Source organism: Brachyhypopomus gauderio, chromosome 4, assembly GCF_052324685.1.
Source record: "Brachyhypopomus gauderio isolate BG-103 chromosome 4, BGAUD_0.2, whole genome shotgun sequence".
In the NCBI taxonomy this organism is placed as follows: Eukaryota; Metazoa; Chordata; class Actinopteri; order Gymnotiformes; family Hypopomidae; genus Brachyhypopomus; species Brachyhypopomus gauderio.
The window spans coordinates 23,544,975-23,560,629 of record NC_135214.1 but is presented as its reverse complement, the minus strand read 5'-3'; the positions used below and the strand labels follow the sequence as shown (position 1 = coordinate 23,560,629).

The 15,655-nt window shown below is 40.9% G+C and overlaps 1 protein-coding gene across 1 annotated transcript; it reads right to left on the bottom strand.

Annotated features, from left to right (window-relative positions):
• Positions 1-13,421, bottom strand: LOC143512613 (cytosolic sulfotransferase 3-like). Its single transcript, XM_077003156.1, has 8 exons — positions 13,202-13,421; positions 12,026-12,158; positions 9,048-9,176; positions 2,529-2,629; positions 2,256-2,382; positions 2,043-2,140; positions 1,726-1,900; positions 1-516 (listed from the first exon to the last, which is right to left on the bottom strand). Exons 1-8 carry the CDS (start codon positions 13,223-13,225, stop codon positions 404-406), a joined length of 900 nt encoding a protein of 299 aa, XP_076859271.1. The 5' UTR covers positions 13,226-13,421; the 3' UTR covers positions 1-403.
• Positions 13,422-15,655: the final 2,234 nt, after the last annotated feature.

Genomic DNA, 15,655 nt, shown 5'->3' with positions numbered 1-15,655 from the left:
CTCTCTCTCTCTCTCTCTCTCTCTGGGCTTCCATATAATATGCAGCGCTGATGAGCAGGACATGTGGGCTTAAATAGTGCAGGGTCAACAAGACACAGGTACATAACCTGATGAGGTCAGTACTCTATTGATTAAGAGAGAAGGTGTGGCTGTAGGTGTGTGTGGAGGGGTGTGCGGGCATCTCCCCTAGTCAGCAAGACTCGCTCACCATGACCATATTTTATAGTGTGTTGTCAAAATCAATCAATCCGTCAGTCAGTCAGTCTGACTGTCTATCTATCTACAGTATCCATCCATCTATACATAAATACATACATACATACATACATACATATATACACATAAATGAGTCCTTGAATAAAGTCACCATGTAAGTGATAAAATATGAATGTTTCAGGGTGCTCTAAACTTCTGTCCTGAACTGTAGAGTGGTGTTCTTCATCTTCTGTTTGTAGAGTTCATCAAACTGCTCGTTCTGGGCTACCGTGAAATGATTCTTCCAGTCACCAACTTTCCCTGAGGAAACAAAAATGGACAGAAAAAAAATATCTGAAAGAAGCAAAGTGAAGCTACTTTAATTCCCCCTGCCCCACACACACACACACACAATGTGATTCTTTATCACAACCCATAATCTGCTATAATGATTTCATACTTCTTGTTTACTGCTGCCAGACATTTGGAGTCCAGCCCCCAATCCTACTGTGACGTGAGGGAGGCAGGAGGCCGAGGTGGAGGCGTCGGTTTACACAGAATGTTTATTTAATGACAGTGTGTTGGTGCTTAGCAAAAATGAACACAGCTAGACTGAACAAACACATAGCACACCTAACAGGGACTGGGCTACAACAAAGATGAGACAAGCACAACGTCGACACACATTAAATACTTTACATAAACAAGGAACAAGTGCAACACGTAATGGTAACGAGACAGGTGCGATGAATGGACACACACACACACACACACACACACACACACACACACACACACACACAGAAAGCAAGATCTCAGAAACACTGAGACAAGCACAACAGTTTTATTTGAAAAGTGAATGTTAGAAGCCAGAGCAGCATTCCCGAGCGTTGAGCACAGACAGACGCTTAGACAGAATAGGGCACATTCAGTGAAAGATGAAGTCAGACAGTTGAAGTCAGTATCAAGAGGGCAGAGTTCAACTGGTATCCAGGGGTTAGACAGGAGGCTGAGCCTGCGGACAAAAGTCACGTGGGTACACGAGAGATCACAGAGTAAATAGAAAAGCTTAATAATACACATGAAGAGGCAATACTTCGCAAGGAGGAAGTGAACAGGAGAACTATTTAAGGAGAGAAAGAGGGGTGCGAGCATTACAGAAATAAAGAACAGGTGGCACTAATTTGTATTCCGGTGACGGTTCTCGAGAGCAAGATAGAGCTCCCCTAGTGGTGAAATTGGGAGTGGCTCTAGTGGCAGATGTGACACAGAACCACACTCATGCACAAAGACACAGAACCAAGGGAGGAGTCAGTGGTGGGCCGTGACACCTGCACCCTTCACACATTCCATTCCAGATATATACACGCTTAGTGTGTAGCATTCCTTTCTGTTCTGTTTACATAGGTTAAAATTACTGACAGGCAGGAAAGATCATCAACTTGTGGAGAAGCTTCCAGATTAATTAATACTAATTTGAATGCACAAATAATTCACTCAGCAGCCCACAGGGGTTCATGGCGTATTAACCTTTGCGCATGAACGGTGAGATTTTGAAGTCCAAGGCTTTGACGTCTGAGTAGTTGGTCATATTGTTCTGCTTCATGGAGTCAAAGTGAACAGATTTGACAATTCTCTCCTTCTCCTCTGATGGAGTAGATAAACCGAGGAAGGAACATAAGCGCTCCACCTCACGTCCAGTGTCCTAGACAAACAGGGACCAGACTGTCAGATTAGAACCACACTAATGAACACCAAACTCAAATGGTGCAGCTGATGTAAAGATCAGCTTATTTTCATCCCAGATATAACTATCACCTGGAAAAACCTGCATATGTAATACTTACCTCCACCATGTCCTCAAATAACATGTAGTGAATGTTTGAGTACGTCTTCTTCTTCTCCCAGTATCCACACACATGGTCATACCAAGGACCATAAAGACCTAAAAAAAAGTTTAAATGGAAGATGATGCATTACTTTTATTTATAAATGAGAGCTATTTCAGCTTTTTAAAAGTTCAGATGCACAGGTCCCTGTAGAAGCAGTAACTCACTCACTCTTTCCATCCATGTAGTTCTTCAGAAAAGTGCTCCAGTCTCCTGGTTCTGGTTGTCCCATGTTCATTCGATCAAAGTGAAAATAGGACACAGCAATATCTTTGGCATTGCGTGCTATGTAGACAACCTGGAGAGGTTGGAAGTGACTATTATCACTGATTAACTATTACACAAGCTTTGTAGGACCTGCTCATAGTATAGGTCCAAATATCAATTAGTCTTCTATGATGGTAAAGGTTCACACTGCAAGTCTATACAGTGTCCATACAGTACCCTGCAGTTCTGTTCCCAGAAAGACTTGGGCACCAACTGAACAGGTAGATGAGTTTTGATAAGGCGTGGTGTGGTGGGCAGATTGTCTGCCAGTTCCACTCCTGCATGAAGTAAAAAAATAAAAAATAGAAGTAAAAAAATAGAACTGATTGCATTATACTATGTAAAAAAATTACATATATTTTCTTGTTCTTGTCATGCAGCTAAACCAAGGAGACTGCAACTCCCAGAATTCCCTCCATCGTCTGTCCCGTTCCTCCTCCTCCTCAGTATTAGCTCCCACGTGTTTCTTATTACACTTCCATTATAAATACCCGAACTTTCCCCATGCACCTTGCATATTGTGTTTTTTTGAAAGCATACCAAACGTTTTGTCTGATTGCAGTTTGTCTTCATGGTTAAAAGCAGTTTGTTTGGCTTTTCATCTCTTGGATTACCCCTTTTGTAACTCTGCCTGGCCTGTGCTGCTGTTGTATTAACGTGACCTGGACTGTTTGAGCTTGCTATTGGATTACGTATTTTATCCCTCTACCTGGTTTTGACCCTTGTTCTGTGTGACTATACTCTTGTCCATAAACCCTACAATTTTGAAGTCTCCATTTGTCTGCTATGTAGTATGTACACTACTATGTACACTAGTAGTATGTACACGCCATTACATTTCCCAGATGTTAAGTGTGTTTTCTTACTTCTTTGTTCTTAAAAAGAATAGAAAATTTAACTATTTCCCATAAACTTTGCTTTTGTGACCAGAACAATGATATTTTTAAATGCATCAATTTTTAAGAATATTCATGAAATATTCAGTACAGAGATTTGACTTCAAGATGATTTGTGGAACTGCGTCCAAGTAGCAGATCATAGGAATCGTCACCAAGCTTTTTCCAGCTTCTTCAGTCATCAAGATGGACTGTGCTTCTGCAACAATCTGGCTGTCTATTCATGGCTATAGGAATCACTTGTAACCTGTAGGAGTGGCGCCTGTTCATAGGTAGTTCAGGCAAGAGCCTCATAGGTAGTTCATGCAAGAGCCTTGTTACACACACTCAGTGTGTAACAAGGCAGAATCACGAGGCTAGTTTGGATCCATGTGCAGGTTTTAATAAAGCAGGGCAAATCCAGAAAACGTAGTCGTACAATAGCAGAGGTCAAAAATCCATAATCCAAAACAGTACAGTGGTAATAGAAGGGCTAGGCAAAGGCAAGGTCGACAGAACAAGGCAGAGATCAAACACTAGAAACGGAATCCGAATAAATGCTAGGTATGCAAACTCGGAAGGAATGGCAATACTTCGTAGTGTGCATGAGGACTGGGTAGGTTTAAGTATACATGTCAATCAAACATGATGGAAAACAGCTGAGCTGTCTAGAACTCTGGGTAGTTGGACCTCTGGTGGCAAGACTGGGGAGTGCAGGACCTGACACTGCACCTAAAAGAAGAATACACCAGTCTCAAGATGTTGGTAAGTGCCTTGAAGTAGGATGTTTATGGCTGGGAGGTTATCAGAGATTTATAAAATGGTGTCATTCCTGATGGGCCTCCGAGGTGGTTTTACAAAGTATACTTGTGTTTTTTTGTCTTTGGGATAGTTGGGACACTCAGGTGCACTATCACAGGTAGGACTGCCCTCAGAGGATAACAATGTAAAGTGGGAGTCACTATTGCACACCCGCAAGATGAGATGCCACCACTACACATCAAGTTAGTTTAATAAAAAAATGTCATGGCTCTTGATAAGGAGTTGACAGCTCTCAAGTAGCTCCAAGAACTTTCCCCTAAGCTGTCAGAAGCAAATGTCCCAAATCAAGAAGATTATAGAGTGCAGCAAATTTCCCAAGAAGCTGAATAGAAAGGAGAAAGTGTAATGCGGTGGACTTCACAAAGAATTCCACCGAGGGTTTAGTGATGAACAAAAGACCCAGGTGCCGAATTACGCAGGCAGGGAAAGTAATAAACTCACCAACAAGCGAAAAAGGAGAAAGAAACCGCAAAGGATGGTAGAGAGAGAGAGAGAGAGAGAGAGAGAAACAACTGTGGAAAAAACCGTGGATAAACATGCAAAAGGCAAAAGAAAACACAGAAAATTCAACATGTAAAGGGAAAAAACCCAAAACCAAACAAACCAACAAAGGACGTCAGGGGATATCGCTGGCTGCAGGCAAACGCTGCCAAAACAACAAAAAACCCTTCCCAAAATAAAACCAGAACCTGACAAAGTGGCTTGGAACAGTTTCATCGCAGTGGTTCATGGCTTCCTAGGCAATTACGAGGATAAAAAAAATGATGCACAGCTGGTTAAGACTCTGATAAAGAACTATGCTGCATTGGGCTGCAGGATGTCACTCAAAGTCCACATCCATTCACCAGGACATAACGAACAATGAGCGCTGTTAACAAGGACATTAAAAAAATAAAAATAAATAAATAAATAAAATAACAAGGACATTATAATGAAGACATAACAGGACACTATAGTCAATGTCAGAAAACCACACGCTTCTGAATGGTTATTACTTATCTTTGTCAATTTGCAATGCATATATGGTGATGGGAAGTGATTGGGTTTTTTAAAATGCTGTCATTATGGATTGGCCTCCAAGGCCACTATACTAAGTTTACTTGTTTTCTTTGCCTCTGGGACAGCTGGGATACAAGTTATCCAAAAAAGCGATATACAGTCGTAAAAAATTCATCTATTATATGCAACATCGATCAAGTTTCATAATAATTGCATATTTGTAATGAAATGTAGATTTTTTAATCTCAGTAAATAAAAAGCTAGCATAGGCCATTGTCACAAAATCAAAGTTCATGAGAAATGTCAGTGTTCTTTTATCAGGTTTAAACATGAGAAGTTGAAATATAACAGTTAGAACAAAAATTGTGTTACATAAGATTGTTGGACAATGCCTCTGCTGTCACGATCGCCCCCTCTTTGGCATTGTGGTTACCATGGCAATGCCTCTTGTCTTGTGTTTTGATTTTACTTCCTGGTTTTCTTTTTATGTGTGCTTTTATGTTAGTTTCCATTGTTGTGTCAGCTTTCACGCCCCATCCTTGTTACCAACCTCCCCATTAGTGTTTTTACCTGTGCCTAGTTTCTTTCTCTATTTCCTCATGTATTTATATCCCATGTTTTCAGTTACCCTTTTCTTTGCTGGTCATTGCCTCTAGCCCATGTTGTTTGTTCCCAGTTTCTACATTAAGCATTTAAGTATTCAATTGTATTTCTGGGTGTGTAACTCGTTTCTTGTGTAGTGTTCAGTATTTGTTAATGACATGGTTGGCATTCTTAGCGAGGAGCAAACTAAGTTTTTCATTGTATCTAAGGAAACCTGTTTCCTCTGTGCATATGACAATAAACACTTTGAACTTGAACTTTTGGTTTCCCTAGGATGACCAGATCTGACATGGTAAAAAAGAGGACACCTCGGGGGGGGGGGGGGGGGCGGGGGGTGTGGGATCTGAAAATTTTACAGAAAACTTCACCACTCCCCCTTCTCACTCAATCAAACCAAACGGTGTAGGGGAGGGCGTGTCTTGTTTGTCTAAATTTGATGTAAGCTGTAGTAAAACAAAATCCCCAACATTTGTGAAATTCTGCTCAGACATTTTTTTATGTCTCCAAAAGAGGACATGTATGGGTAAAAGAGGATGTCTGGTCATCCTAGATTACCCTAAGGTTACCCTTCAGGTGTTAAGTTCCCGAAAGCGACTGAACTTAGCGATTTACGAACAACTTTAAGAACAACATAACTTTAAGTACACTGTTTTTACGCCGGTTTCCCAAAACTCTTCTTATCTTTCAAACTTACGAACAAGTCCCTAAGTAGCACTTTGCGCTTTCTGCGTTTGCGCAGAATAGGGTCTACCAGTCGAAAACTGAACCACCATTTTACATACATTTCTATATTATTAAGCCACAAAAGTGTCGTTATGTAACTAATAATCAAAATCAATCAACAAAAAAGTATTTACACAACATGTATGTAAAAAAAAATTTCATAGTTAATTTGTAATTGCTGTCCATCGCATGCCAAGCCTACCTATAAATAGGCAATTAACCTATTCTAATTACCTTTAGAAGCAATCAAGCAGCAAGCATGGCAAACTGACCCTGCAAGCCAAAATTTTCTCAGGACGAACTAACACAAATGCTGGAAGAAATTGAAGAAAACAAGAGCATACTATTCTCCAAAGCTTGGGGAAGCTCAACAAATAAAGAAAAAAACAGAAATGGGAGGAAATTGCCCAGAAAATAAGTACCTGCAGTGCATACAAGAGATCTGCAATGGACATACGCAAAAAATGACATGACTTCACTAGTCATGCAAAAAGAAATGGAGTGGAACTTAGGAAAGAGAGGGCTAAGACTGGTGGCGGTCAGTTATCTACAACAGCCCTCACACCAGAAGAAGAAAAAGCCCTGGGAATACTGGGCCAAACTGCAACCCAAGGCATCACTGGGGGATAGATGTAGCCTCAAATGAGTTCCCGACTACCCCACCTCAACCTGCATCCACTGTGCAACCTTCTTTTCCCTCCAACAGTCCTGTCCCATCTTCTGGCCCTTCCTCTGACCAACATATTGAAAGGCCTTCACATGCTCCTGACAATGAATGTAGATGCAGCGAGGAGTTAATTTCTATTGAAAGCCAAAGGCTGCAGATAGAACAAGAGCGTCTGCAGCTAAAATGGGAAAGGTTGCAACAGAGTGAGAGGCAACATATGGAACTGGTGGAACTGAAGAGGGCCAAACTTGAGATAATGTCCAAACAACTCTCAATGGCCGAGTTTCAGTTATCCAGGCCCTCAATTTCTGTGCCAATCATATTGCCAACTGAACAAGGTAAGATACTTTGCCATGTAACCATAGTGAATGTAATTGGAAGTTACTGATCTCTGATATATAAAGAAAAAACTAATCAAACTAATCAAAAGTTAATTCATTATATCTAATTTTTCGAATCCTTTAGTTTTGTGGCATTTTCATTAATGTTAATATTTTTCTCAGTTTTACTCACAGTTTTACTCACACAGACATTGTATAGAAGGTGCACAGACAAGGATTTATTTTTATTTTTTCTATTTTATTGAATTCCTCCTTCCTTATTCCCCCCTCTAATTATTGTTGCATTTAATTAGTGGAGTTAAATAAAATGCATTGAAAAGCATAACTTTTGGCTTGGTGGTAGGGAACTGGTCTTGTGACCGGAGGGTCGTGGGTTCGATTCCCAGACCTGAGGCCATGACTGAGGTGCCCTTGAGCAAGGCACCTAACCCCAACTGCTCCCCGGGCGCCGAGCTAGGGCTGCCCACCGCTCTGGACACGTGTGATCCACAGCCCCCTAGTAATCACTAGTGTTTGTGTGTGTGTGTGTGTGTTCTAATTGCACAGATGGGTTAAAAGCGGACAAATTTTGATTGCGGTGTAAAAATCACAATTGACAAAATATGGCACTATTTTATTATTTTTTAGGGCTGTGACGGTATGGACTTTTTCTTACGTGGTGGTTAAGTGGTTAACCCCCCCCCCATAAATATATAAATAAATAATATAATTTATAAATAAATACATGCACTTTTAAATTAACAAAAACTTTATTCATCGTAAAGTAAATACTTTAGGCACAATTATGGCCATAATATTTTAGTAATGACATGAATAACGTGAATTATAAATAATATCTTATTTTTCCGTCTTTATGTTGGTTTGTGCAAGACAAACCAACATGTTCACTTTGTCTGGTTTAAGGGACGATCTAAACGAGGTGGTAATGTTACCTGCCATGCTGAATACACGCCCCGATGGAGTGCTCGTTGCGCAAACGGTCATATATTTTCTGGCACTGTTTGAAGAGGAAATTGATTTTGATTTTCCCGCCACCAGGTAAGTGGATCCGAATGCGAATCAAGGGCTTCCTCCTGCAAATACCTCGCGAGTTAAGTGTCCGCACGGACATGTTTGTGTGTGTGTGTGTTGAGGGTGGATGGGTGGGAGGTGCTAAACTCACTGAACTACGGGAGCCCACAGTGCAGCGTCTGTGGTGAAAATTAAAACTCAGAAAATCGATTTTCTTAAAAACACATCGTCCTTAACTGTAAATTCGAATTAATAGATAATATCGATTAATCGCCCAGCTCTACCCTAGGGTTACCTGTCTGTTCAGTACTGTCTCAGTTACCTGTCTTGATCTTTGCTTCATGTTTGTCTAGTCACTTTATGGTTTGTAAGTATGCACGTTTGTTTGTTGTGCCTCTAATTGCCTATGTTGCAGTATATTTAAAATGTCCATGTCATTGTTCATTGATGTGTTTGTAGTTGCAGTTAGTATTATGTGGTTGTAGTCTTGTTCAGTTTATCTGTGTTGGACGTTTTCTAAATTGTTTCTTGATTCATGCCTTTTTGGCTTTTGTAATAGACAACATTTGTGTCCAGCCTCAACCACCCCCGAGTCAGCCAGGTTACCTCTACTCTATACATTTCTAATGGCCCCACCGAAAGCGGGGCCACAGACCTGTAGGGATCACAGGGAAGGCCGACTCCAGGAACGGTACTCGCATGTAGATGGGCAGAGAGGTCTGACGCTCTGGTGCCGTGTTGCCAAAGTAAAGCAGGTCCAGCATGTAGGACACCCAGGTAGTGCCTGTCAGAAAAGACCAAGTGAGAGAAAGAGAGGGGGGTTAAGAAAAGGTTTATGAGATCATAGTCAGTATTTATGACTTTTTTGAATGGTATCACATAATGGTCATTTGTTCTTTTTGTTGGATAAAAGAAAAAAATACCACATGAAGTTTAATGATTTTGAAAGAATGTTGTTGCTTTAACGAAAGTCCTACAACCAGTATTTTTATGTGAGAGTTTTGACACTGGCTCAACAGGAGGAATTAATTTGTCTCTCCTGTATATCTTATATGCATGTTTCATTTTGTGATTGTTTCTGATTCTCTTTTATATTATGATTCATATATTTACACAAAAGGTCTATGTTAAGTACCATACTGAATGTCTCCGTGATTGTTTTCTGTGTTGTGGTGGGATGTGCACAGGATGCATCTGTAGAACGTGAGGACGATGTCACGTTCCAGCCCCAGACCACTCCCTTCAGGCATGTGTATGCATAGTTTGCATCTGTTTGTATCCATTTATGTATTTCCTGTGGGTGTGGTCATGCGTGCGTGTGTCTCGTTATTGTAATGTGTCACACTTGGGGTCTTGTTATGTGTCAGGTATTTAATGTAACGCTGCGAGTACGTGAACGTACACACTGCGTGAAAAAACAGTGAGAGGTGGACCCAAGTGCCAGCTTAAACTGACTGAACCAATGGGTTTCTAGTCAGCGTGAGAGTAAGGCAAGCAGACACAGCAGTAAAAACACCAAACACAAAGAAAAGTGGAATACTCTACGCTTATCTAATAAAAAACTCAACTGTAGAGAGACAGGAGAAAATGATAAAGGCAACTCAAAAGACGTGGAAAACTCAACACGTATAAAAGGAACTAAAGACGCCAGGAGAAGTAACTGGCTAGCAGGTCAACGCCTTCCCAAAGTAAAAGTATAACGGATTGGAAAGTAACAGGAGGAGGAAAACTTGAGATGGGCAGGGAACTGTGCAGGAAATAGGGACTCGAATAAGTAATAAGTGAGAAGCAAGCGAGTGAGAGAGAGCGAGAGAGAGGTGGCGAGACACCTTGTAACGCACCGTACCAACAGGGAAAGCAGAGAAGGGCTGAAAGCGCAAGGGCATGATACCAAAATGATTCAGCATTGATCCGTCACTACAACCCTCCTTAAGTAGGAAGGAAAACAGGTGTGACGGATCACTGCTGATTGTGCCTGATCCGCTCGTGAGCCCCCTCCTGTGGTAAACAGAGGAACCACATCAGAGCCAGCCCTGACACTTAGGGCGTACTCACACTAGGGTCTGTGATCCGGGCCCGGTTCCCTGCCGAAGCACGGTTCGTTTGACTAGTGTGATCGCTCAGTTAACCATGCCCGGGCCCGGCCAGTTAACCGTGCCCGGGCCTGCTTGAAGAGGTCGGCCAGGGCACGATTCGCTTGGACTCGGGCTCAGTTCACTTCTAGTGTGAGCGCTATCTGTGCCCGGGCCCGCTTGGTGCCTTGTGTGATTGGTTCATTTTGCCGGAACTCAAACATGATGTCAGTGAGGCGACGCTCACGTTAAACAATCATGGCGGCAAAGGGATTGTTGTGTGGCAGAAGTTCAGTGTTTACTGGATGAACTTGAGTAGTCTCCGATTAAAGCTGCAAATTTCTCCCTGGATTTCTGCTGCCTCTGTAAAAATCTTCTAACACGTGCAGCACGATTAGCAGACAATCATTGTGTTAAATGATCACTAAATCTGTGCTTGCACCGTGTTTCTGCACTCCCAAAACGACTCCAAAAATACAATAAAAAGAGAATTGGGAACTCCATAGTGTTGTGCGAGTGCGCAATTTTCGAAATAAAGTCGCGTTGTGATGATGTAAGTGTGCTTGGGCGCGGCTTGATAAAGGCAGTGTGAGTGCAGGCCAGAGGGGGAGTGGGGAGGGGGGATAACCGGGCCCCAGCACGGAACCAGCAAACCGTGCCTAGTGTGAGTACGCCCTAAATGTGTGTCTAGACTGTGTTCCGCAATCGTCTTTGTTGAGTCCACTTAATGTTTAGTCTCACTACATTATATGTTATACGTGTTTCATGTGCTAAGTGCTAACTGTGCAGCTGTCTTGAAATAAAGTCTACTGAGCATCGGCCTTCATCATCCTGCCTACCCATCGCTGTGACAGAGCTAAGGGCTCCAGGGCTTATCGCACCTTATCTGTCTCTCTTCTCTCATTCTTTCATTCTCTTGCTCCCTCTGCTTAGGACTGACTAGCTAGGGCTGCTAGCTTTAATTTGTAGTCACACACACAAAAAAGTGAACTGTCAAACCCCACCTCCAATATGATGTTCCGTATAAAATACACACAGGCTTGGTTTTGTATGTCAGTGTGCAACTCTACATTTATAAGAATAAAACTACAGCAGTTTCAGACTCCAGACTTTTGCAGTTTTAAAATCTAACAACAGAAGCATATAGATATCTGCCATTAAAACAGCTAAAGGGAGCATGTAATGTATATGTTTGTATTATACTTGCATAAACCTAGATGTGTTTGACTATAATTCCATCCACATCATTGGCTCCATCTCTGTAATTGGATGTCCCCAATTAATTACCATTCTTTCTTTGATTGGGTCCAGATGTCATCTTGGTCTGACTCCTTGTCCAAAGCTTCTTTCTAACATGTATCTGATGAATGTGCACTGATCATTGTCTGGGTACTGACATGTTTGCCCTAGTTTTATTCTCACTATTGAGTAATACATTTAATCACTTCTATGATTTTGACTTTTTGTGGGCTGTGTAGCACTTTGGTTTGCAAGTCATTCCTTCGTTTTATCCACAGTAACACTCTTGATCAGATAAGCCATTAAGGAAAGCACAGCATACCGGCTTTGGGATAAGTGGCGATGAGGATGTCATCTGGTCTCGCCTTGAAGTTCCGAACATTCTCCCAGTTGTCTGTGAAGTAGTGGACCATAGGGATGCCTTCAAACTCAAACAGTTCCGGTCGACTGTGCATCTTCAATGTAAGTATGTAAAAATTATAATATATTTTATATATATATATATATATATATATATATATATATATATATATATATATATACACACACACGACATGTTTGACATGGCATACTATATAAAGATATGCTGGCTTGATCATAACAGCTTTCTGTACTTAAAATTTGGGCCACTGCTTTAAATCCATCCTTGATGAGCCAAGCTGGAATTACAATTGGACTGAATGAAGATAATTTGTCAACACATTTAAATGGAAATCAAATTAACATTGGTGGAGTAATTAATGATAACGCATGGAATCTGTTACACCGGTTCTGGCAACACCACCTCTGGCCAACAGAGTTCGACCTCTCCACAAGTTCTCCTCCCCCATGTATCATGTTTTAGGGATTTTCTTGCTTCTAAATCAAAAGTAGCCTAAATCAAGTAACCAAACGAGTCGGAATCTGCGACGAAGTAATTAAACTTAGTCTGAAAGTCATTACTTCTTCGCAGCTTCAGATTTGGTAACTTGTTCGCAGCTTCTTACTCGGCGATTGAACTTTGTTCCTTATTCATAAAGTGTTCATGAGGCGTGTTTGCTTTTACAGAGATGGATTAACCAAATTCAACATTTCCTTTTCGTTATTATGTTTATCTCATTCCGATCGGCTTGTACTACGTGCAAAATGTTGCCATTGCTGCCAGAACGGCAATGGTAAAGGAAACCACGAACTCTATATCTTGGAAACTTTAATCATATGTCTATTTTAGTTTTTGAACATAAAATTTAAAAAGCAAATTTGAACCATTTAAAAATACATTTAATTAACTTTAACTTTACATCTAATTTCTTTATTTGCAGACCTTTGACAGTGTTGTTGCACAGCCTGAACTGTGTGCAATACTTGTTGAAGACAAACTCTAAACATCTTTAAATCTCTCAGAACTTCCATGTTACAAAATGTTTTGTACTTTTTTACAGCACTTACGTGATGTATCAATACTACTTCTAAAATGATCATTAACGGCCTTGGAAGGAAAAAACTGCAGCTGACTCACCGAAGGAAAATCGATTCCTTCCATAATGAAATACGTAACAAAGGGTGCAGATTCCTCTTCTGAACTCCCGTCTTTGGTCTGTGACTGTTTTCTTGCGCTTGTCTCTTCTGATTTCTCTCACGCTTCCTCTCTCTCGACTTCCTTCCTCGTAGCTCTGAGTTATGTACTGTACAGTTTTCCCTCTTTCTCTCCCTCCAGTCACAGACTGTGGACCGCCCCGTCTGATATTAACTAGTCTCAACCGCTCCTAAACACGACAAACACCGCCAAAAGCTCTTAATTCTCATAATCATCCAAGACTATTCTGAACTCACTAACCGCACCAAATGCATCCGAGTGATGACTGCATGAACGGTGTGATTTTCCAAATGTTCGTTTTTCCTTTCACTGTTTATATGACTGTACCATGCACATACACCGTACGCCTATAGGCCAAATAGATTTTAAGCAAGAAATGTAATATAATGTCAGATTATATTTAAACCACAAATTAGAGCATGATTACATGTTACATTAAAACATGTAAAATCTCGTCCAAATCATTAGTAGCCTATTATTATTAACGTAATTTGATTACCTTCCGTTACTTTTTCATTATGGATTTATTTTCAAGAAAAACAAAGCATTAAAAACGTCGTTTAACGTGTACAAAAATACGAAAAACAAATCTCGTGTCCGCATGACCCAAATTTCTGTGTTCACAATAATTAGCACTGACGCTGTAAGTTGTTTGGTTAAAAAAAACCCTTACGAGATATGAAAGACATATCTCACAAACACATAGGCTGTTTTAAAACTAAATAAATAGCAGGCTACATTTAATGATTGGTGCTATGCCAGTGCGAAAATATATGATAACCGTCCGCTCAAATAGAGCCATAAAAGGGAATAATACGAGTAAGTTATGCTTGTTGAATTCTAATGTAGTTCGTCTGTTACTCCACAGCTTTAGCTAAGTCTGGTGATTAGTTTGGACATGTAAAATCCTGTTTGGCTGCCGTCCATCGAAACTCAATTCTCCTTTGCATAAAGCTGAGAAAAACCTCTGAACTTTCGCTTGAACAGGTATAAATAGTGCCCCATTAACTACCAAAAACCACACACGTAAATTACTAAACAAGTGTCTTTAAATCTCTGTGGAGAACAATGTGGAATCCAGGGAGTCTCACTGAGTGTCTCGGCTCTCCCTCTGGCCCCACTCACAGGCAACCCTGTAAGTATTTGAAGAGCACACACACAGGGTCTTCTCCATAGCCTTAGTTCTGGTCTGTAGTGTTTATCAAACTGCCCACACATACACACACAATGGAATTGTTCCTAAATCTGCTATTTTGATTTCATATTTCTTGTTAACTGTTTCCACATGATTGGTGTTCAGCTTCCAATCCTACACCATTAACACATTCCATTCCAGATATATACATGCATACAAAGGCGACAGTGGCGAGGAAAAACTGCCTATGATGGTGGGGAATAGGAAGAAACCTCGGGAGAACCAAGACTCAAAAGGGAACCCATCCTCCATTGGGCGGCCCGTTAACACACAAATTACACAAAATACAGACAAATACACAAGTCACACACAAATCACACAATCAGACTAAGTAAAGGTAAAAATGAAAGTTCTAGGTTTTGATATTGTCACTGTAAATGTCTGTTGATGAACGCCAGGCTTTCATTCCATGTCGGAGCAGCGATGCTGGTATTGTAGGCTCCGACTGCAATGTTACCTCGGAGAAAAGATACGAGATGTAGTAACTATGTAACAGATCAAAGGCCAAACTAAACAGATGAGTCTTTAATCGAGTTTAAAACATTGAGACTGTGTCTGAGTCCCGAATAGAGGCAGGAAGATTATTCCACAATTGTGGAGCTTTAAAAGAAAAGGCTCTTCCACCTGCTGTGATCTTTTTGATCCTAGGAACAGTTAATAACCCTGCGTCCTGCGAGCGAAGTGAACGCGCTGGGTTATATTGTTCAATAAGTTCACTAAGATAGTCTGGAGCTAAGCCATGCAGCGTTTTATATGTTAATAAAAGTATTTTATAGTCAATACGGAATCTAATTGGCAGCCAGTGTAATGACGATAGTACGGGACTAATGTGATCAAACTTTTTAGTTTTTGTTAAAACTCGTGCTGCTGCGTTCTGAACCAGCTGGAGTTTGTTTATCGATTTACCAGAGCATCCAGCTAGGAGACTGTTGCAATAATCTAAACGAGAGGATATGAATGCATGGATTAGTTTTTCTGCATCACTAATGTCGTGTATTTGCTGGATAATGAGGAGACAGACAAGAGTGAGGTAACGGTATGTTTACTCCAGATTGAACTTGTCAGAATACAGGGAAAACCACCCCAAGGCATAGTGGGGCTACGGTGGCCTCAATTGGCCAAACATGAGGACAGTAACTTTGCTCCCTACCTAACATTTCCTCCCCCCATATTCTATAAGA

Coding starts and splice junctions, on each gene's coding strand:
- LOC143512613 (XM_077003156.1), bottom strand. CDS start 13,225: ATGGAAGGAATCGATTTTCCTTCG. Junction 12,159..13,201: donor AAGGAATCGATTTTCCTTCG/GTGAGTCAGCTG, acceptor CTTACATTGAAG/ATGCACAGTCGACCGGAACT. Junction 2,630..9,047: donor CTTCCCTGTGATCCCTACAG/GTCTGTGGCCCC, acceptor TACTTCATGCAG/GAGTGGAACTGGCAGACAAT.